Here is a 22,060-nt window from a genome sequence, read left to right as displayed (position 1 = left end):
CTTTAACCCTGACATTGCCTGAAGAGTAATACAATCTCCAAAAAGAAATTAATCATCTCCTTCCCATCTCTTTTCCCTAGCATATTTAGTATGCGTGCAAGCAACAGATATAGATGAAAGCAATGTCAGCTTCATGCTGCTTGCTGGAGTAACCGTAAGACAGTGAAATTCAAGCTGCTCATCTTGAAACTTTCTAAATCAACCTAACAAAAAAAAAAAAAAGAGGGGTGGCAGGAGGTAAAGGGATGTAGAAAGGAAGCAGCTGAAAAGCAAGATGAAAAGGAGTGCAGAGAGAGAATGTATTTTGCTACTCTGACACCTCAGTGCTTAGAGCGATATAAGTAATTGGACAATAGCAAATGTTCTTTTAGAGGTGGCTGGCAATGCTGTTATGTAACTTCTGCTTATAGGAGCTTGAAGGAAACTGAAGGCAGCAAAACATACATTTAGGACATTGCAGAAGTTACTTCTCGCAAAGCTTGCATTGGTGTTCAGTTACAGCACTTTGCCTGATCATATCATGGATAAGAACGTGACGCTCTCATCAAAGCAGCAAATATTAGGGATAACTGCAGTATCCGTTTTTGTGAAAACCTTAGAAATCTGTATGTATTCCAACTAATTCTATATTAAACCATATTAATAATAAAAAGACACTTTTTACACTAGCAAACAGTTTATACTGTAGCTTCTTACTCTCTCAGATTGCGACTACATACACAAAGACAACACACATCTGAGAGCCTAATCTCATTTTAAGTATTTAAATACTGCAAACAATCAGGAAGCACTCCTAAATGCTACTTTCCACTCAAAAGAAAACTACAGAGAGGGGGTCATAACTTTAAATTAGCTGCTAAACACAGTAAGAAGATAAGCAACCTTTATCATTTACAGCCAAAAAAAGAATACAACAGAATTACTTTAAGCACAGAGTGCAATTTCACCAAGGAAAAGTTTAAACTATTAAATTATATTACAATTCAAATTAAGAGATGCATTGTATCCTAATATACCTGCCTACAGGATATACTATAAAAAAGAAAAATTCCAAGATTTTGCAAGTATCTTAGCTGCATTAAGAGTCAAAAACACTGCAATGAGGGATGATTAAAACTATTTTTGACTACGGGCCCAATTGCTTGAGATGCTCCTTTTCTGGATCTTCAGGGTACTTCAGTAGAAATCTGTATTTATGTTATTCCCTTTAAAAAAATAACTTTAAAACGTCAATGTATGGTGGAGATCAGGAACCAGTAGCTCGCATCACGCACATCTAGACATGTCTTTATGATACCAGTACTGTTTTCTTTAACAACCTTTTATGCAAGTTTTATAGACTTCTCCCAGAGGCTCCATAAGAACTCAACTAAATCAATCTTTGTCTATTTTTTCTAGTAAGGCTAAGGATTATCAAAGACTCCATTGACTATCATCCTGAATCTCTGGGGAGGGATGGAAGTTTAGTCACGCTTTCCTAATGAGGGAAGAATAAAGACGTAAGTTGCCTTTTCAAGGGCTGCTAAATCTAATAACTCATTCTGAAGTACTACCTCTAATGAGTAAACAGCGACAAAGAAAAGTCAGTGCCCATTATATATATATATATGAGTGGGGCCTTTCACTTACTGAATCATATAGCGAGCCGCTGATATCAGCTCCATAAATTGGTGAGACAAACGTGAGATTCTTCCAGTACTTACGCTCCAAATCTTCAAAGTCTTGATGGCGAGGAGTACAATACCTGAGAAAACACATAGAAAAGGTAAGGATGTAAGCAGTCCCAAGGACCATTCATCAGAGACTGATAAATGACTGAAAAGCAGCACGCACTTCTCAGCTTTGTGAAAGGCCTGGTTGAAACAGGCACTCCTAACTTTTAAGGACAGAAAAAGGCATGAACTACAGTTTGGGCAGTAGATTCTAGGGAGCAACACAGAGTAAAAGTGGACATGCAACAGTGAAAATTGATCCCCTTGTGTATTTAGAGCATCCACCATCTAATTATCTCAAAGCAAAAATGTACAAAATATCAACAAATTATCTGGACTTGCTACTACACCTTAAAAGTATGTTATATTCAGCACAGGAAGAAAGTAAAGGAAAAAAGTAAGGTGGATTAGTACCATGTTGTAACGCAAGGATACAGCCAAGCACACAACTCCAGTCTCTTCATTTCTACTTCTGGAACTTATGCTAGTAAACTTCCTTCCTTCTCTCATTTTCTAGTGCCTGTAAGCCCAAAAGGGCTCTAAAAGTAAGGTAACTTTCAAAACAGACACTCAGGAGGTTACTGAAGATGCACTTCCTTTTTAATTCTATTTAGGTTCATATAATTTACTGCCCTTCAAAACTTTCTACAAAAACTCTTAGTGCATATTGACAGAAAAATAGCACTCGCATCTATGTGAAGCACCAGATCACCATCTGTAAGGATGCAGGAGATTAAGTTATCACACAAGCTGCTGAACACAGGTAAAGCACTCATGTCTATGTTTTACTAGGCAATGTTTTAAGGCTGATTGTGTGACTGTCAGTGTTGCTCGAGTTAAAACCCAAGATACTCCAGAGCTCTAGGAAAGTGGATCCGGAAAAAGAATGCAACTGCAGCTTGTGTCAGAGTTAACTCGTCTCCGCTAAGTGAAGTGTTTTGCAATATTCCCAGTCACTTCAGAAGACGTGCACGCTACCAATATTAGCTCAGGTACTCCAAGATACTGACATTTGTACCTCAGCAATGGAACACGTTTTCAAGAACAAACATTCATACCCTGAGAGCTCTTCTTTGGGTCTCAAGATATTTTTTCAGGGATTTTCTTAGCCAAAGACTGACTTCAAAGAATCTTTCTATACCAATTCACAGAAAAAGATCAAGATACTTCAAGAGCAAGCAAGTTATAAACTTGTTTGAGATTCTGGACTTACAATTTCAAGAAAAAGCTGTTTCCACCCAAATGCTTCTGCTTTAACAAGGTTGGCTGCATTTTCTTTTCAGTTTGTTTTTAGAAAGGCTTCCCACAAAACTCCCCTGTTCATGACATAACGCAACGCATAACACTAACATACTTCTCACTATTAGCCAGACGCCGGTACTCTCCCACAGTCATCGGTTTCTTCTGTATGTTATACTGGGTGAATAACCCTGACTGTCCAGTAACCACCTGCTGAATAGGAGCTGGGATAACCATATCATCTATATCATCATAGGTTTTTCGGGGTTTCCATTCCTTGGGAGGGATCACCTGGAAGAGGAAGGAAAAACAAACAATACTTCATGGGCACCACAGGCAAACACTTAACTTCTACTGAGAAAAACACATTTAAGCAGAAGGTATTTCATCCTGCTGCTGTAGGATATCAAATAACTGCACCATCTCAAATAACCAGCACAGAAGACAAGCCACCTGTTCTGAAACGGCTGAAGTACAGGACTCACTAACATCACTAGAGGGCTGACAGCTTTTTGAAAACTAGGAAACCTCACAGTCCTGTTGCATTATTGCTGTTTCCTGTATTTGTAAGCACCACACCAGGCTTCCAAATAGCTCCTTAAACAAAAAGGGGCAGGGGGTGGAGAAGAGCAAAAGAAAAATGCGGGGAACATGCACAGAACTCTTTCCCCATTCTTAGAGGCTGTGCAAAATAAATTGCTACAAAGCAGGGCTGAATCTGGAAAAAAAAAAGCTTTAATGTTGAAGAGAACAGCTGCCAATAATTCTAGGCTCAAGATCAGAGGACAATCAGTAGAACATTCAGTGAGCATGTAGAATGAAGAAAATGTATCTGCAATTTAATTTGGTATATGGATTTACCAAAAGTAGTTATGGGAATGGAAGGACAAGTTATTGATTTTCATGGGCATGGTTCCTCCAGGATATGATGAGCTCTACTTCCATTAAAACGTTTTGAGCTGCAGTCACAACAACTAGACAGAACGATTAACTTGAAATGCTGAAATGTAGTCCTACAGGTAGTTATTTCTTTATGACATCTGGAATTCACCAGCAGCCCTTATTAAAATAATCTACCCTATTGGTCTCCCAGAATGTAATTGCTAGTACACTCGAGTGGACAAGGAAACATTTTACAGAGAGCTTTTTATCGGTACCCAGCTCTATTTAGAACTGTAATAAAAACAGTAATTGACCTATGTTTTAGCAAAAAGTAAATACTATTTCATGCCTAACAGCTTTACCTCTCTCCTCTCCTGTGCTTTATTAAGTTCTGCTAAATACCACGCGTACAACTACCTTGTCAGGACAAATGAATCTCTCAGCCTATGGTAGAACAAGACATGGCCACAGAAATAATCTCTGTATTCAGTTTGTCCTGATTTTTTCCAAGCACCTGTAGGCAAAGTATAGCAATTTAAAAGCTTCACATGAAGAGTTCCCTTAATGTTTCATCAGTTTCAATGTAGAAATGGGGACGGGGAGAGGAGGTGGACAGAGATTTTTGACTTGGCTGGGGAACTATTTTCTGAAGGTCAAAACAAGACTTTCAAATACCTTTGGGGACCACACATACACAGGATACATTTAAAGGTCCAGATTCAAGCCAGCATAAGGTGGTAGTTCAGAGCAGAAAAGTTTGTGCCAATTCATATGGATGTAACTTAACACACATCTTAGGGCCTCTTCCCCATCCAAACTTAAGTAGGCTTCAAAAACTTGATCCTTTACCCTACTTCAGCTGAGGAAGCTGAAGAGCTCACACCTCCAACCCTTGAGGACCACGGCTATCAGTATCTACATCTCAGTAACAGGATCAGAACCTGGAAGTACCCTTACCCCAACTCTGGAAGCACTGGGAACATCTTTGCTTTCCAGTTAGGAATCAGAAGAAGGCATCCTTTAAATAAAAGCTTGTTTTACTCTTATGGAAGGGGTGAAATCCCTCCCTTTTTCCTCTATAGTTAAATCAAAACACAGAGATTGCAAATTCAATTTTCAAAACAATGCTCCACCTCACTACATGTAAGAAAACTACCTCCGGGTGATATTATTTCACAGACACCTTACTTAAGATAAACAGTCAGAAAAGCGCCCTTCAGTAAGCTTTCAGTACCTAAGCTAAGGCAACTCACCTTGGCAAGCCCTGCTCGATGAGCTCCTTGTGATTCAATGAAGGCAACATATTTCCCAAAGTCCCGAAACTCCTCAAGGGTGGGACGAAAGGTCATGATCTTACAGCCAGGGTTCTGCGGACTTGGATTTTCAGACCCCATATTTCCAGTAGGGTGGCAACACCTGAACAGTGAAAACAAAAAGAAAATAAATAAAGAGAAGAACTGAGAAGCAGGAAAAATAAACAGTAGTTGGATATCTGTCTTTTCCTTCTATATTCTCTAATAAATCTCATAGAAATGCCTGGGCACGTTTTTCACTCCCCCGTTAATGAGAGAGCATGTCAGGTATCCTCCAAAATGGATTTGAAGGGCTTCTGACCAAAAATCCACTTAGTCTATTTGTTAGCAGGGTCCCGAGAAGAGTCAAATATCAAGGAACTCCACAAAGTCTTCTAAGCACTTCGCCAGTGGTTTTCTGTGGAAAGAGCTCAGGTACTGTAGCAAGTGACAGAACTCAGTTCTAAAACAGGTAACAGCACTGGGATGAATTCCCACGTCCACAGAGGAAAACGCTACACTACTATAAATGTGTATTTATACTCACGTAAACAAACCTTTACTCAAGAAGGCCAGAGGAAACTGCTGTATCAGCCATGCTCTAGTACCATTTGAGCGTTCAGATGCGGCCTCAACATAGTGATAGTCCGCACATACTTCAGGCCCCTCCATTTATTGTATGGAATTACTTGTCATTAAAATGACAGTAAAGAACAACACACTTTTCACTGAACACATACATGGAACCAGTTGCCTCTTAAAAATGGTCCATCAGAGCGCTTCTTCCTTTTTTAAGTCAATTTCAAAAACAACATCTTAAGGCCAACGTATCTGCTACTGGTTCCTTATGTGCTAGCCCACATACAAAATTATAAAAAGGAGTTTTTAACATGCAATTCCTGCATTACAGTTTGATTGTATTTCCAATGTACACAGAGAAAACGAAGCGTCAGACAATTCATAAAAAAACCTTAGGTGTGTGATTTCAAAGGGCCTTCCAACCTGAAAAGCAAAATTGCTCAGTTTACTTCAAAACGTGCAGGGGAAAAAAAATCCAAAACAATTCAGGATGAAATGACAACTTTAAAAACTGGCCACTGTAAGCTTATGCTAGAAACTTCCAAGGCAAACAAAAAGTTTTAATGACACTTCAGCTGCAAACATAACTATGGAAATATTCCCCGAGTCTGCACAATATAGCCAGAGCATCACTAGAGGGCAGTGCAGGACGTCTGATGAAAAAACCAACACGCAGCAATACCGAGTCGAACGTGACTTCCAAATCACAAGGTTTGGATTTAAGTCGATTTTGAACTAGCCAAAAAGTATTCCAGATGCTACTAAAACTACTCTTTGTGTTAGGAGGGAAAAAAAATAAAATAAAAGACACACTGCTATACCAATCCTTTAAGTGTTGAGCCTGGCGGAAGACTTGTCTCCAAAGAGACCGTACACATTTTCTTGCCCCCTACAATTAAAACATATCACGTGCTAATTTGGGCAGACCCAGTACCCAGCTCTCCGAAGGCATCAAAGTTTCTTGTACAATTTTAGTTGAGTAAAATGATTTTCATTTCAAAGGCAAATGAATAGTTGCTACTTGAAACATAAAAACACTGTCAGAACAATTTTTATGTAAAACTTGTTTCAAAACAGTGGTCTGCAATTATAAGCTCTTCCCTAACGCAGACTCAAAAAGAATCAGGCATAAAATAGGGGCCTCTCTCATGCTCTTCCTATGCACAAGCCTCTGTTTGCTGTCTCCGCAGCTGAGCTTTATTATATCCCTAAAACTAGACACCCTGTCAGAAGAGCACTTCCAAAAAAAGGAGCCAGAGATGCAAGTGATAGTCCATAATAACGTCAAAGTATAAGGTCAAATATTGTAAAATAACCCAGAGAAAAATCATCCTAGGAAAAGGTTACAGTTCCACTCCCTTCACTCCTCTCTCCCTCAGTAATTTGCAGATACTTCTAACAACTGCATTTCTTACAGAAATTGTTGCAGTCTTCAATAAATAGGTCCTTTATCCAACCACTTCAATCTTCAGTGTGGCTGTGCTTGAAGAGATTTCTAACCCTGCGATACAGAAAAGGTTCTGCCATGTTTCAGGGTCAATACTTTAAGATAAGGAATATATTTGATCTATACCTGCAAGAACAATTTACTACCCAAATGTTTCACAGAAATGCAAAAAGGAAATAGCACCTCCTGTTCCCAAGACAAAGCGCTGGAGCTGATAAGCATCAAGCTCAGAGCATCCATCAACTGGAAGTTTCCTCCAAAGTATTTTAAGAAAAAATTATTCACTAGGAAAGCATGATCGACTCTGGTGAAGAGTTCAAAGTAGAAGAAAAGCAAATATTCGAGAAGCGGGACACGCAGAGAAACCATCCCCGAACTTCTATTCGGACACAGACTTGATGAGAATACTTCTGCTATTTTTAAACTAGGCCTAGGAATGACACGAGAGTTCATAAAAGCAGGATGAACAAAGTCATGCTATACATCAACACTGTGCACAGGCTGACCTAGAGTACCCGGCATAGGGTGGGTATCTCAAATTCCTTCCTGAGGAGGATCCTTGCCAGTACCATCTGCTCCAGGGATTCATTCCCAGTATTTGCAGCTTTGCTTTAGACTCACAACCACAAAAAGAGTAGACAAAGCCAGGTTTTATCCTATGCTTTCTCAAGATGATCTCCAACAATTCCATTTTTTATTCCATGCGCTGGGAGTGAATAATCAAAACACATGCTCAAATAGGGCAAAAAAAGAAAATCAAAAAATACTTCATGCGAAGATAATCACTATTGTTGCAACATGTAATAAAGTGTTTATTTGCCTCAACGCAATAAATGTCATTCATGGAACTTTATAGTGCAGAGCAAGTAAATTAGATTTGTCCATGTTTAACGTGATCTCTTTATTCTAAGAAGAATCTTAACATTAACCCCAGATAATATTTGCTGTTATGTATATTTATGTGATTAAACTAATTACAGTAGTAAAAAGCTAACCATGGAGCTCATGAAAAGGGAGACTCAATTCACCTACTTTTCTTCACTTACAAAAAGTGCAGCAAAGCCCCTGCGCGTAAATGACTTCCCATCCCCAGCCACACGCCCTTCTACTGGAAACACACAGAAACATCCAAGTCACAGAGAAAGCTTCTGGGAGAAAAGGATTTCTTTCTCTTTCACAACTGCTTTGCAGACAACTGCAAACGGCAACATTAATGTAGTTTGGATAACCAGTAGCAGTATTTATTGTTAACTCCTTCTCAGCTCCCAATCACACTGATCCCAAGGGACCAAGGAAGTAGCACTAGCAGCAGGGCTGCTGATACAAACTAAACCATGCTATAGTTACAGTGTGTAATTTTAAGGAGATGTTCTCCATAAAACAGATCACGAGCATCAGCAAGAAAGAATTCACAGCAGAATCCAACTATTCTGAGAACACTAAACCCATTTTTCATTCATAGCTCTGCACTCCACAGCTAAGGGGTGGATGGTGACAATGCATTTGAACAGACTCTGCTCTCTTTGTTATTAATACTGAAAAGGACAATTTTACAGAAAATTCTAAGCCCCCTATTAGATCTTGAAAATAAGTGTTATGGTATTTTTCTCAGCAGGGTGCATGCTGTTTCTTTGTAAGAGAGAGTAACAACCTGAAATGTTTTGAAATATCTTCTAATTTGCAATAGCTATAAGGAAACACTACAATATGTCTCCAGAGAGATGATCTCAGTGGACACAAAGAGGTGAGTTTTTAATTTCAATGACTTGCACATGAGACTTTTACCTCTCAAATTGATGTGAACTAAGATACGTTTGTGACTGATATTCTAAACCCGTTGATTAAAAGCTTTCTATGGCATAGAAAAAGCCTAAGTTCCCAGCTGAGATCAACGACTTGTGCTTACTAAAGCCCCTACCAACTTCTAGAAGCAGGAATACTTGCTTTCAGTGAAAAGCTTGGGACTTTTAAAGTAGTTCCCTGCCGGTCTAACACTACTGATCTTTGAGAAATGGAATAACGTCAACTTATTCTCCTCAGGCTTTCGAGTTAGGGAGTAGCTTTGACTAAAGGTAGCGACTATTAGTGGAAATAAATCCGTCTTTAGGCACCATTACTGGAGCAGAATATTGTACATATACCCAGGGTGAGCTTTAAGGGCACACTTTTGCAAACGTAAAACAAACTTGTTCTGCTATTACTCCAGCCATCCATCATCAATCCCAAACAGTACACTAAGAAACATGAATTTATGACAGAAGACAACTCGTTCTGTTTAGACGGTCTCACTAGAATAAGATCACCTCCAATCTTGCTAAAACAAACTTAACATACTCTAAGGTACGTTCAGTTTCTTCAAAAAACTGAATGCATGTACCTTTAGAGCCCTTTTAAAGAAGGCACCAGTTTAAAGGTAAAACTTCTGCCCAAGAGATACATGCCCCTATTACCATTTTTATTACTGTACACAACCGGCAAAAATACTTTTGAACCACCTGCTGTCTCTCCAAAGGTGCAGTTTTCCATCATCAACCCCACAAAACCTCCTACTGGCTTTTTTGTCAAAGGCTTTGAAGCCAGAAAGCCAAAATCCAAAAAGATAAAGGAAAAAGCCATTCGGTACATATGCCAGTAGCAAAAGAGAGAAGCCCTAGGCATTCAAAACCTGGTAGGCAAAATTGTCACCTGGAAGCCACAGGGGGCAAAAATAACTTTGTGAAACAAAGGAAATACATGGCACCGACAAGGACTCCGCAGGAGTTCATCGCATTGCATGAAAAGGGGCTGAGAAGACACACTGAAACATCCTCCAAACTCAGAGCAGAAGACATAGGCATTAACCTGCTCACCCTCGCAGCGGGCACAAACCCTGGCATCGGTGTCATACGCTGCTGGAGGACAAGGAACTAAAGCCATCAAAACTCCACAGTACGAACAAAGCTTTTGGCGAGGTTTGAAGCAGGAGGAAGTTTCGCAGCAGTACCAACTTGGACAGCTACTGACCTCCCACCCGTGGCCATTTGTTCTTCTCCTGTGCCAAATACAATTTGTGGTGCCACAGTGCGAAATGATAAGGGACCAACTGTGGTTGCGCGGCAGTGCTTTAAAACAAGTGTGTCATCACAGAGGCAGGAACTCTGCAAAGTCTCCATCTCATCAAACCACAGCTTCAGCACGACAGAAAGAGTTTCAAACACTTGAAACACAGCAAAAGAAGTGAAACTTTTCTAGAGGGCACAACTATAATAATTTCTCCTCCTCCAACACAGTCTCTCTTCCCCAATCAGGAGAGCTCTTTCACATATGTAAACCGGAGTTGGTACACACTCAAAAATAGACTGAGGGCTACTGGTGCTCTTCAATCCAATTGCCCTTTTATTACAGAACGCTGAACCTACTAACATTTAATCTAATCAATGCGGACAACAAACATCACTGCACTTGTAACACCCGTAAGACTGCTGTTAACAGTTAAGAAAATTAACTTCCACAGCTCGCTACGCTACCTAAGGACAGTGAATTATACACCCTTATGGGAGACCTCCTAAGGAAAACATACTTCAAAGCAAGGCAGGAAAATATAAGTCCTAGATACCAAAGAGGAAAAAAAAAAAAGGCGTGGGGGGGGGAATGAAATAGATCGAAAAAGATCTAATGAGGAGATCTAAATGAGGCACATTTAAATAGCTCAGATAACTGAAGATATAAAGAAGTGCCTCTTCCAACATAAAGCACAAACATCATTAATATATAACATATTGGTAGTTTCAGTGCTGAAAACATAGATGCTCTCGCTGCAGGAAAAGATTTCCGAGTGCATTCTACTCCTGAGTGGAGGAAGCTGCTAACAGACACACAATCTACTGTTTCGTTACTTTAGAAAAATAAAGAGAAATACCCTATCTTCAGTAAACTTTTTAAATTACCAGAACAAACCCCTAAAACTTCCCTCTTCCTCCATTTTTCATTATAATCCTCTACACGTGCCACAAGTAAGCTTTGCAGCACTGTGTAACACAAAGTGGAATTGAATACAAATGGTAACAAGCTCTCTGATCTTGTTTCAACACCCCAATTGTTAGATCTCTAGGGTCCTTCCTTACCAACAACTTCCCTTGAAAATTCATGTCCATTGATCCAAATACATCTACCAAACCTCCCCTGGCCTTTCAATATGATGACTAGAAGTAAACAGGTTTGACTCATTCCAAATTCTCCTGGTAAGACAGGCTGTACAGCATATTAAAAATTCCCCAGTAGCTGTACATCCGCACATACTTACCCATACAATGTGCCTTAATTCGCTGCCACGGAGAATTAAGCTACCACGCACTTAGCAAAGCACTCTCTGCGGGTATTACAGCAGAACGCTCAATGCGCCAGAAATCCATCCTTACGCTTACCTCACAGTAACTCAGCTGGGCGGCTGCAGCCAGAGCTCATCTTTCCAACGAGAAAGAAAACGGTTAGGAACGCACTGCTGTTTGCCCACACGCGTGGGCAAAGGGCTAGTAACAACTACTTTTATCAGGACTTGGGAAAGGGAAAACCTGTAAAAGGGACTTAATCCTGGTCATTTATGTCATCATCCTCGATTAAACTATCAAGTTGGTTCTATGTCCGTTCTTAGGGAGCTCATGGCAAAGTCAGGCACTGATTAGGAGGAGCATGACTTCAAACGAAGCGTGGGAGGAGGCAGAGCAGCCTCCCTCGCTTGCAGTCCTTCTCAGCAAAGACCAACTTCTCCTGCAGAATCTAAAAGACAGATAAACATAGTAGCACTGCGAGAAATCGGGATTCACAGCCTTGCTGTCTGTGCTTACGTCTCTCTGCTCTTTGTCAAAAGGGCACTGAGAAATGCTTACAGGGGAACTTCTTCCTGCTGCGACCTCTTGTACTGTGGTATGAACCACACCGCAGGGGCTCAGACCTTTAACTTTTCTGGGGCTGCAGATATCCTTTAGGATTTAAAAAAAAAAAAAAAAAAAAAAAAAAAAAAAGGAAAGAAAGCAAGCTTGCCGTCTATAAGTTTTGCCCAGGTCTACGTTAAGCCCCTAGCAAACTTACTTTCATTTTAAGTTCAGTTTGAGGAAAAAAAAAAAAAAATCTGATCCTCAGCTGAGAAAAATGGAAAATTTCTAAACAAAACCAAAAACAAAACACAGATTTCAATGTGCCTGAATTAACAGCTTCTTCTGATTCACTTAGTATTTCTGAGGCGTTTTCAGGAATGAAAGGTAAGAATCCTGTTCGATAGAGAAGTTTTCAGAATTTACTTTTAACTCATTTTTTGACTACTAAGCATGGTGTGCAAATACTAAAAGAAACCCCATATGTTTATTTAAAATGAGATGCCTTTGAGGAACTAGGCTGGAACTTAGAGGGCAGCTGCTTGTACTCCAAGGTACTTCCTGTCTCAGTAAGTCAACTAATTACAATCAAATTTACATCTAGTTTCTCATGAATCAGGCACTATTAAAAGTTTCTTAGTAGCAAAAAATAACTGTTGCAAAACATCAAGAGCGTCTATAAATAGACTAACACATATCATTAGTTTTAGAGAAAAATCCTGTGTAACAACTATGGCTGTGAGAACTTTACTTTCTTCTCTCTTTATTCCTGAGTATCAAGTTACATCATTTGGACCAAGACAGTGTAAATTGGTAATTGGTAAGTTTGCAGTTCACCCTGTTCGCTGCCCAGCCCATTGTTTTTAATGACCTTTTTTTCCCCGCAAGATTATAGCAAGAATTTATAACTAGCACCTTTTCTGAAAAAGTACGTATACATTCAATTCATTACATTCTTAACCTCCAAGTCACTTTGAGCTTTTTATATCCTCCACAAGGTCTGAGTAAATGCAATAGATGAAAGATCGGAGAAGGAGAAACAGAGATGACACTTACTCCTATAGGGCACCAGCAAGCACCCACTAGCCAAACTGATGAATATCTACAGAGAGTTAGGGGGATTTATTTCACAAATTAGAGCATCTTCTGATGAATTATAAACTCCACATAAGAAAAAAAGTCTCATAAGGCTCCTCCAGAACTCCAGATGCTACTGTACTGGGAATCAAGCAGCAAGCATAGCTCATTAAAGTAAAATAAAGACTAATTATCAATAGCAGAATACCAAACAGCTTTTCCTTTCCCTCAGGACATCCTCTTAGCTATATAAGTGCACAGTTACTCATACTCATTTCTTCATACTGCAGCAAAATTATTTAAAGCTGAAGTTACAAACAGCATTTAAAAGCAGAAAATACGTTTGGATTTAAGAGCAATAAATCTGTAAAAAACTAAAACAGCTCATCATTGACCAAATCAATGTAGTCTACAGCCTTCTGTAATATCTATTCCTGACTAAATTTAGAATCAGTACACAACTCTCCCCTAAACTTAGTGTTCTATTGAATAGAAAAGGTAAACTCACATTTAAAAAAGCAGTTACCATGCCACTACTATTGAGACAGAATCTAGATCTAGGTGTCCTACAAATTTCAGTTTGCTATTAGTCACAATAGTTATCTTTGCATGCAAGGGTAAAAAAGCATTTCACCTGGATTGGTTCTCTTGAGATTCAGCCCGATTGCTATTAGTGGACATAAGAGCGGAATGCCCTCTAAGTTAAAATGGATTGAATGAATTCTCCCTTTAAAATAAGGTCCAATAATTTAGTATACGGAGCCATATTTTGCTCACACTGCTGCACGTTTTAGAATAACCGTGTTTAGGAACTGTTTTCTGCCCAATATCACCTACATGGAGCTCCATTGACTCAAATCTCAGAAGCTCTACTGTGACTTGCCATCTTTGAGGCCAAGCATACAACACAGCTTGGGTTCACTTTGTTGGAATACAAAAAACACCACTTAGGAGCTCACTATTTCAAACTTCAAGGCTCTAGTGTAAAGAGAATCTTTTTTCTCAGACCTGGAGTAACGGAGGGGGAAAAGTGCCTCTTTTCTATGTTACTATTTAGTCAAAACAAGAACTCAAAGTCTCCTTCCACAACACTTGAATCCAAGGCAGCAGTGCTGTAAACCTTACAGCATCCCGAAGTAACCCACAGTGTATTATTATTATTTATCAGAAAGAGTATGCATTCTAAAAAACTTGAGCACTGCACAACTTCACACAAAAACCTAATTCCTATATCAGATTAATAGCTTAATGAGGACTAAATCCCAAAAGTCTTCCTTCAGCAAACCTGCTAGAACTAGAAACCTGCAGCAATATTCTCGGTAACTTATTCAATTTCTTCTCTACATTAGCTCAGATTTTTGTAAGACAGAGTTAGAATCTCAACAAATTAGCCAGTCAGAGCATGGACTGTTGAAAATATTTTTTACTTTAAACATTAAAATCTTGGTTGCATCCCTGCACAAGGTGCTTGTAGGTCCTGCCTAGAGTGGGTGTGACACACTGACCCAGATTCCAGGCTTCAGAGCAGCTGCATTGCCAGAAAATTATCTACTCAGGAAGAGACTGAGAAAGAGGAAAAGCCAGCAGGGGGAAGAACAGGACCAAGGAGCAGAACACACCTCATGCAACTCCAGAAACACACTCACGCAACTCCAGAAACATGCTTCAGCAAGATTATCTGTCCTGGACTACACCTGTAAATAACTTAAAACACTCATCTTTACAGAGAGAAGGGGGAAAAAAAAAACCAACAACAGTCTTCTGGTATGTGTTATATATAAAGTCTTTATCTACGTATCCTTTTCACACTTTTTAATCACAACTGTGAGTGAAAGAAGTGACACTTTAGAACCTAAATTAAAGCAAAATCTAAGAGAAAAACAGGCTAGTTCCACATAAGCTTCAAGGTAACATTAGACAACTTTAATCTCTCACAGTTAGTAAGTTCTCCAGCCCAATTTTACCCACTTCTCTCTGAAACCTACAGCTTCAAGCCTTGACATATACATTAAAGCCAAAGAAGCCCTGGTTGTTTTGCCAACATAGAATTCAGAACAAACCTCATATAAGTTTCTCACATACCACAAAAAAGAGGTCCACCAAAAGCCTCTCCTCTACTCTGACTACGTATCAGAAATTGCAATAACATCAGTCTAACCCCGGAACATCAGAACCTCTCAAGGGAGCATCTTAACACATTGCCAACTTGCAATATTATCTTTCTTGGCCACATTCAAGTACAATCTTCTTTTTTTTTTTCAAATAGGTGTAGGAAACAACAGTCCTTTATGTTCCACGAAACTGGGAGATACGGCTTGTTTATGAGCCTTCTGAAACAGCAGGAAAAAATAAATCAAGTTGCAAGCCATTTCTGCCATGGTCGAGGCATGCAATCTTGTATGACACAAAAATAATACAGCAGCACACAAATGTGTTTTCCTGGGTTATCAGTCATCCAGTAAGAACGCATCTGAGAAGCTTCATAATTTATAAAAGAGAATAATTTGCTCCATAAAAATATAAATGAAAATAAGCACCTTAATAACTAAACCACTGTAATAAGTGTCTATACACATAAGTCATGATAAGACAGGGCGTTTTGGTCCAAAAGAAACAAACAAAAAAAATCTTGATAAGCAACAATCAGTTTACTGAAGAATACTGAAAAGGAAAACACACCTTTCTTACCCTGCAATGATCTTACACAGAGAATGTAACAGGATATTAAAATCTTTAAACCCATGTACAATGACAACATTGTTGCCAGTATTTTGCTGCACTCTAGGATTTCACAGTTTGCTAATACACCAAACAGAGAAACCATCTTTTTTATTAAAAAAAAACAAAAAAACAAGACAAATTATTTCAAATTGTACCTTGCAGGGCTACGGAAAATCCTGACAGCATACAAATATATTAAGCGAATCCCTCACTTACAGTGACATATTTAGCCGTCATCCATCTTTGAAATTAACAGATGCTATATTGCAAGTAATGCTGCATATAGCACAAGCAGACAATGAACGGACACACAGTAAGAGACGTTACAGACCCGTTCCAACGGCACAAGACAAAACATTAAAACGTGAGTCAGGAAGGGTGAAAAAATCATCAGTCTGCAGTTCTTCTATACTGACTAGAATTAATAAAAAGGAAATAAAGTTTCTAGATCTTATAACCGCAAAGAGACTTTCATAACGTGTTAACTGGTGCATGGTGGTCTCAGTCTGCAGCAAGTCAGTGCTGTTATTTCTCCTTAAGTGTGAACTTCCCTATTCATCGTAACAAGATGTAAACTTTGAAGCCTAATTACAACTACTCAAACGCCAACACATTGTTTATTGTATCACAGCTGAATATCCTACAAGAAAAAACCATAACTATTAACAAATGTACAAAAAAACCCATAGAGCCAACATGCTTATCCAGCGCGGCTGGACAAACTGGTTTTCTTGACCCATATAAAATTTCTCAAGTCCTGTTCTACGAAAATGTTCAGAGTTCTGAGAAGCTGCACATGCTTTTGATGAGTTAAAAGCAGATCAGCAAGACAATCACCCTATCTATTTTATCTGTTAAATGACAGGAGCTGATAGCATCACTGGAAATAGTTTTCATTAAACTTGCTCCAAGAGCAGTTCAGTTCATTATGCCAACTTACAGCATATTATGCCAGTAAATTATTTTGTCTGTGACTAATAACTAGCATCCTCTACAGAAGATAGGTGGGATTTTCTGTCAAAGGGTATCCTTCAATCAACTTCTTCTCATCAAAAAGTTGACGGAACTTCTTACATAAGGTATTGTTAACATATAAATACATATATACGGTCCTACATAGAAAAGGCCATATTCATTCTCAGGTCAAACTTTGCATGGAAGACCTGTGTGAGTACTTTGTTCTTTCTCCCATGTGTTCTAACGTCATGATAAACTTTTTTATATAAGACCATATGCACGTATAATTTGCATATACATATGGTCTTACTGAATTAGTTAGGTGAATTATCTCTTTTCGGTGAGCAAAAACGGAATAATATGTTACTGAGTGTTGGACGGTACTTCCCTCTCAGAAAAAGTTTCAGTGAGCACCTTTCCCTGTTACAGGTCTACTGTTCACAAATAATCAAGTACCTCCTCCTACATATACTTTGCATAGGAGTAACTTTCACCAGTAATGGGAAAGAAACTGCCACTGATTCCTTCTGGCATTGGAGGAGTCAGTCTACCTATCTCAATGTCTTCAGTTATTAAAGGAGAACCTACAAACTAGGAACTTGCTGTCAAAAAGCAGTTACTCCTACGTATGCCAACAATTATGGTATGTAACTACTGAAATATAACTGTAAGTTTTATGTTCTAGTCTTAATACTTCTAGTGACTACGCGGATTTTAACACAACAGTAGAAAAATACTACAAAATAAATCAAAACCTCAAAAATAGAGGAGGCTACAAGGAAGAAGTGACTTTTTTGTGGGGAGAAAAAAAAACATAGGCTATTATAGGTTTCAGATGAACAGCGTTCCTTAAAATTGACTCATTTTGCTTAAAGAACAACTTTTTCCAATTTAATTTTGGAACGGTTCAACTTGAGATAACATGATTAGCTATTTACATTGCCCAAGCACAAAGCCAATCTAGTCATAGACCAAAACTCCAACGCTCTAGGCTTCAGACAGCAGCACAAAAGAGTTTGTGTCCCTGAAGAGCATCCATTCTCTACAGCAGCTTTTATAAAATATACAACGTTTAAAAACATGCATAAAACCAAAATTAACTCCTGACTCCTAACCCTTCAAAACAAAGGGGTTCAAAATAGTCTTTCTGCAATTTATCTAGCTCCTATGCAGCTATATATACCATCTTAAAGAAAAAAAAAGAAAGAAAGAAAAAAGGACAGCTTTAAAGGAAAGCGTAAGTACCACCTTAATAAGAAGGGTTTCCTGAATAGTTTCCCCTTCCGCCAAGCACTACATCACAGAAGAAAAGAACCTCGTGTATTCTCTACCTATTTAAAAAATGCAACTGAGCAGCTAAAAGCAAGGGAAAGTCAACAGCGCACGACCGGACGAACAATTTCTGCGGACAGTAACTGCTTAGGAACTGGGCATCTCACTTTTTCATGGTGCAATGTTTGTGCTTAAGACTACTAAGCAAGTGGAAGGAACCTCTATGTATAAAAGCAAAGGTTTCCATGAACGCTAGGACTATTAAGAAGGGGTGGGGGGAAGCCTAGCTTTGACCCTAGACTTTGACAGTCCGGGGGGAGAGGCCACTGTCATATCAGCTTTTCAGTAGACCCAGGCCTTTTGTACGCTACGATGGGATTAAAACACAGATCTACCGGCAGCTTCCGAGCACGAACATCTCGCTGCGCACAGCGGAAAACCCTGCTGCCAATCGCCAACCAGCTAATTTATTATTCACCCGTATAAATACACCCTCCATGCACAAAAACAACCGCTCGCAAACGCGGTGCCCGCGGAGAAGCCGCTGCAACCCCCCCCCCCCCCAAGCCGGGAGGGCTCCTCCCGCAGCTCCCCTTTTCCCGGGGCAGAGCCGAGCAGCCCCCGGGGGAAAGTTACCCCTCACCAAATAATAAATGAGTTAATTAATTAAAATAACAGCCCCCCCCCCCCGCCCCGCGGTGAAACACCGCTTCCGAGCGAGGGGGGAAGGCGACGGAAGCGGCCCCCGCGGTGGGGCACGGGGAGAGGCGGCAGCGGGGGGCTGCGGGGCCCCCAGACAAAGCGCGGCCGGGAGGCGCGGGCCTCCACCGCGCCCGGGGGACCGGGGGCCCAGGGCCCGGCGCCGGCCGAGGGCCGGGCCGCGAGGAGGAGGAGGGGGCGGGCGGCGAGGGAGGCGCGACAGGCCGCTGTGTCCGGAAGCGAGAGGCAGAGCCGCGGCCCGCCGCTGAGAAGGGACGGCCGGGGGGGGAAGGGGGGCTCGGCGCCGGGAAGGGCCCCGGCGCGGCCGACAGGGGGAAGGTCGGCGGGGACGGAGCGCGGCAGCGCCCTGAGGGGGCGGCAGCGCCGGGCCGCGGGGGGTTAAAGCGCCCCGGCCCCGGGGGTGGAGCCGCGGGGCGGCGGCCGCCGAGGCAGGCCCCGCGGGGGGGGGGGGGGGGGGGGGACAGGCGCCGGTCGCCCCCGTACCTGAGCCCGCGGCGGTCCCCCTCGGCGGCGGCGGCGGCCCCGCGGCTCCCGGTCACCACAGCGCCGAGCGGCCCGGCGAGGGGGGCAGAGAGCGGAAAAGGGGGGCGGCGGGGGATATCGGCAATACCCCACGGCCAGCACCTGCTGCCCGCCCCCTCGGCCCGCTCATTGGCTCCCGCCGCCACCGCCTTCGCGCCGATTGGGAGCGTGGCCGCTGAGAGGCAGCCGCTGCGGCCAGTGGCGCTGCCGGACACCGAACAACAAGGCCAGAAGGTTCTCTGATTGGTGGAGAGCGCTGGGGAGCGGCCCGCCTACCAACAGGCAGGACAGCCGGTCGTCCTCGCGTCGTTCAGCCCCTTCCTACCAATCGGGCACGGAAGGGAGGAGACGGCAGCCCTCCCTCGGCTGTCATTGGACGAGAGCGGGGCAAGACAGGCGACGATAGGCGGCGCGGGCTGCCCGTCAGCCCGCCGCGGCCCTGCGCTCCGGCTGGGGCGCTGGGCGGTGAGTACGTGAGGAGCCGCACAGCAGCGCGCGGGCGGGCGGGGGGGGGGGGGGGGGGGCGCGGCGCTGCGGCCGCCCTGCGCCAATGGGGCGGGGAGGCCCCGCCCCCCGCAGCGCCTCATGGCGGCGGGGGCAGGTGGGAGCCGGGCCGGCTTGGCGGGGAGGGCAAATAGTGACACCCTCCCTCCCCCCCCCCCCGCAAAAAACTATCCCCTTCCCGCTCACCCCTCGGCGTCCTTTCACCACCACCCGCGCTGGGCCCGGCCCCGAGGCCTCAGGCCCGTGGCCTCGCGCCCTGAGGAGGGGCTTTGCCCTGAGGTAAATCTGCGGCACGGCGGGGGCAGAGCTGGCGGCTTCGACGCCGAGCCGGTCAGCGAAAGGAAAGGCCGCCCCTGTGCCCGGGGCTTGTGTGAGGGGAAACCTGCCCCGAGGGCGAAGAGCAGCTCCTGAACAGCACTGTGAAGTTAGGACAGGGAGGGGGAACAGGACACACGCTACCTGGTGGAGTTGTTATTTAAAAAAAAAAAAAAAAAAAGGATCCGATAGTCTGCTGTTCCGTGTTCAAGCTTTTACAATACTGCGGTAGCATTTTTAGGTTGGCTGTAGCTGCAGCACCAATGCACTGTTTGGTTCCCACACACATACCCGTTCTCATCCTCGTTGACTCAAGAGCTTTAAAAAGAAAAGAAAAAAAAAATTAGTCATCAACTAGCAGCGCCGCACCGTCTCTTCCTGCCCCCAACAGTTCCTTCGTTGAGATTCGTAGGATTTACCTACGCTTCATCCCAGTTTCCCACCCGCTAGCCATGACAGTACCATGCTGTCGTGCAGCTGGGTGGCAGGCTCCTGGCCTGGGAGGTTTGGGCAAGGCTGCCTGCAGTTTGCCCCTTCCCCGGCAGACAGCCACGACGCTGGCACTACAGGTTGCCCTAACTGCCTGCAGTACCTGTGCTGCTACCAGACCTCCTGGCCTTCCTCGCATCCTGCCTCTCCAACAGTCCATCACTGCAGAGGAACAGCTAGTCTTTTCATACCTGCTGCAATTACACAACCGTGGAAGCCTGCCAGGGTAAAGAAGCATCAGGAGCGTTTTTTAATTTGTGTTCAATTAAATAGTGCAGACCATAGATTCTGTACACTGGCTGGGAAGCAAGATGGAAATTCCCAGAATAGAAGGAAGATCCTTGTATTATTTTTCAGCCTTGTTATTCTGGCTTCCTAGTTCCTTATCTATGAATATTCATTTTACCAAATCACATGCTGGATGTTTGCCCTGGAGAATTCCATAACAAAAATATATACCTACAAAATGCATACGCAAGTATGCGCCAGAAACAAAAGCATCATCCAGTTAACAGTCTCTGCCAATACAGAAGCGACCCATTCCTATCCAAACCCGCACACTAGCTCACCATACACTTCCAGTGCAATAATTCTGCTACTACAGCATTATGTTTTGAGATCTACAAGCCTAAAATTGTACGTTATCTACATTGCAATGAAGTTCTAAGTTATGCTAAACAAACACTAAAAAACAAGAAACTACACTGAAAGCCTGTGCAGGAACACAAAGTTTGTTTTTCAAATTCCATATAATAATAAAAACAACATATTGAGGAAGTCATTGCAACCTTTCTATTTAAACATACACATTTCCTCAATTTCCCCCACCCCCAAATTCTTGTCATTACAATATATAATGACAAGTGGAAGGACAATTTCAGTAAGAACACCTGAAACTGGAAACGTGCACGTTTTCTCTAAAGTTAACACTGACCTTAATATACTGATTTTCAAGAGGGCATATTAAGCAACAGTTGTACCATTTCACAGATTTCGTTTTCTACACCTTAAATAGCTGCACATTTTCTTCATCTGCATTCGTCCACGAAAACTAGGTGTTTCTAATTCTCCATTTCCAGAAGTTGATACGGATGCTCACACTAGTGCTATAAACACCTCTAATATGACACATGACGTGGCAGTTCTAACAATTTTGTTTTTCATTAAACATGCAGCCAATTCAGATTCCCACTTCACAGTTAGATTTCCACAGCACTAACACCTAATATGAGTTACTCCAAAAAGACAGAGAAATTTTGGGAATCCTATTTTACTTTTTTCTTAAGTTGAGCAGAATATATGCCCCTCAGTTGCCTAACAGTAGATTCTTTAAAGACAAGAATATCAAACTAATATTTCTACAACTTCTCCATAGTGAAAAAATAATTAAAATAGTAGGCCTTAGGAAAGATTAGTATAGTAGAACAAATATAAATTCTGGTAGAAGAGACTAGGCCTGGAAACCAGCTTCAGAGAAAGAGA

General features: G+C 42.0%; 1 protein-coding gene across 2 annotated transcripts in view; it reads right to left on the bottom strand.

The window, feature by feature from the left end:
- The window catches only part of KDM4B (lysine demethylase 4B), a 97,113-nt gene extending 77,713 nt beyond the window's left edge, over positions 1–19,400 (bottom strand). Inside the window, exons 1-4 of one of the 2 annotated variants that reach the window (XM_068919739.1) lie at positions 19,232–19,400; positions 5,087–5,249; positions 3,067–3,242; positions 1,630–1,744 (exon numbers count right to left, since the gene is read on the bottom strand). In XM_068919739.1, coding sequence (XP_068775840.1) covers positions 1,630–1,744; positions 3,067–3,242; positions 5,087–5,227 — 432 coding nt within the window. In that variant the 5' untranslated portion in view covers positions 5,228–5,249; positions 19,232–19,400. The remainder of the gene's footprint in view (positions 1–1,629; positions 1,745–3,066; positions 3,243–5,086; positions 5,250–19,231) is intronic. The other variant, XM_068919740.1, reaches the window with a different exon arrangement.
- Between the last annotated feature and the right edge of the window lie 2,660 nt (positions 19,401–22,060).

This window comes from Struthio camelus, chromosome 26 (genome assembly GCF_040807025.1).
Source record: "Struthio camelus isolate bStrCam1 chromosome 26, bStrCam1.hap1, whole genome shotgun sequence".
Lineage (NCBI taxonomy): Eukaryota > Metazoa > Chordata > Aves > Struthioniformes > Struthionidae > Struthio > Struthio camelus.
This window is presented reverse-complemented; position numbering and strand designations above follow the sequence as displayed.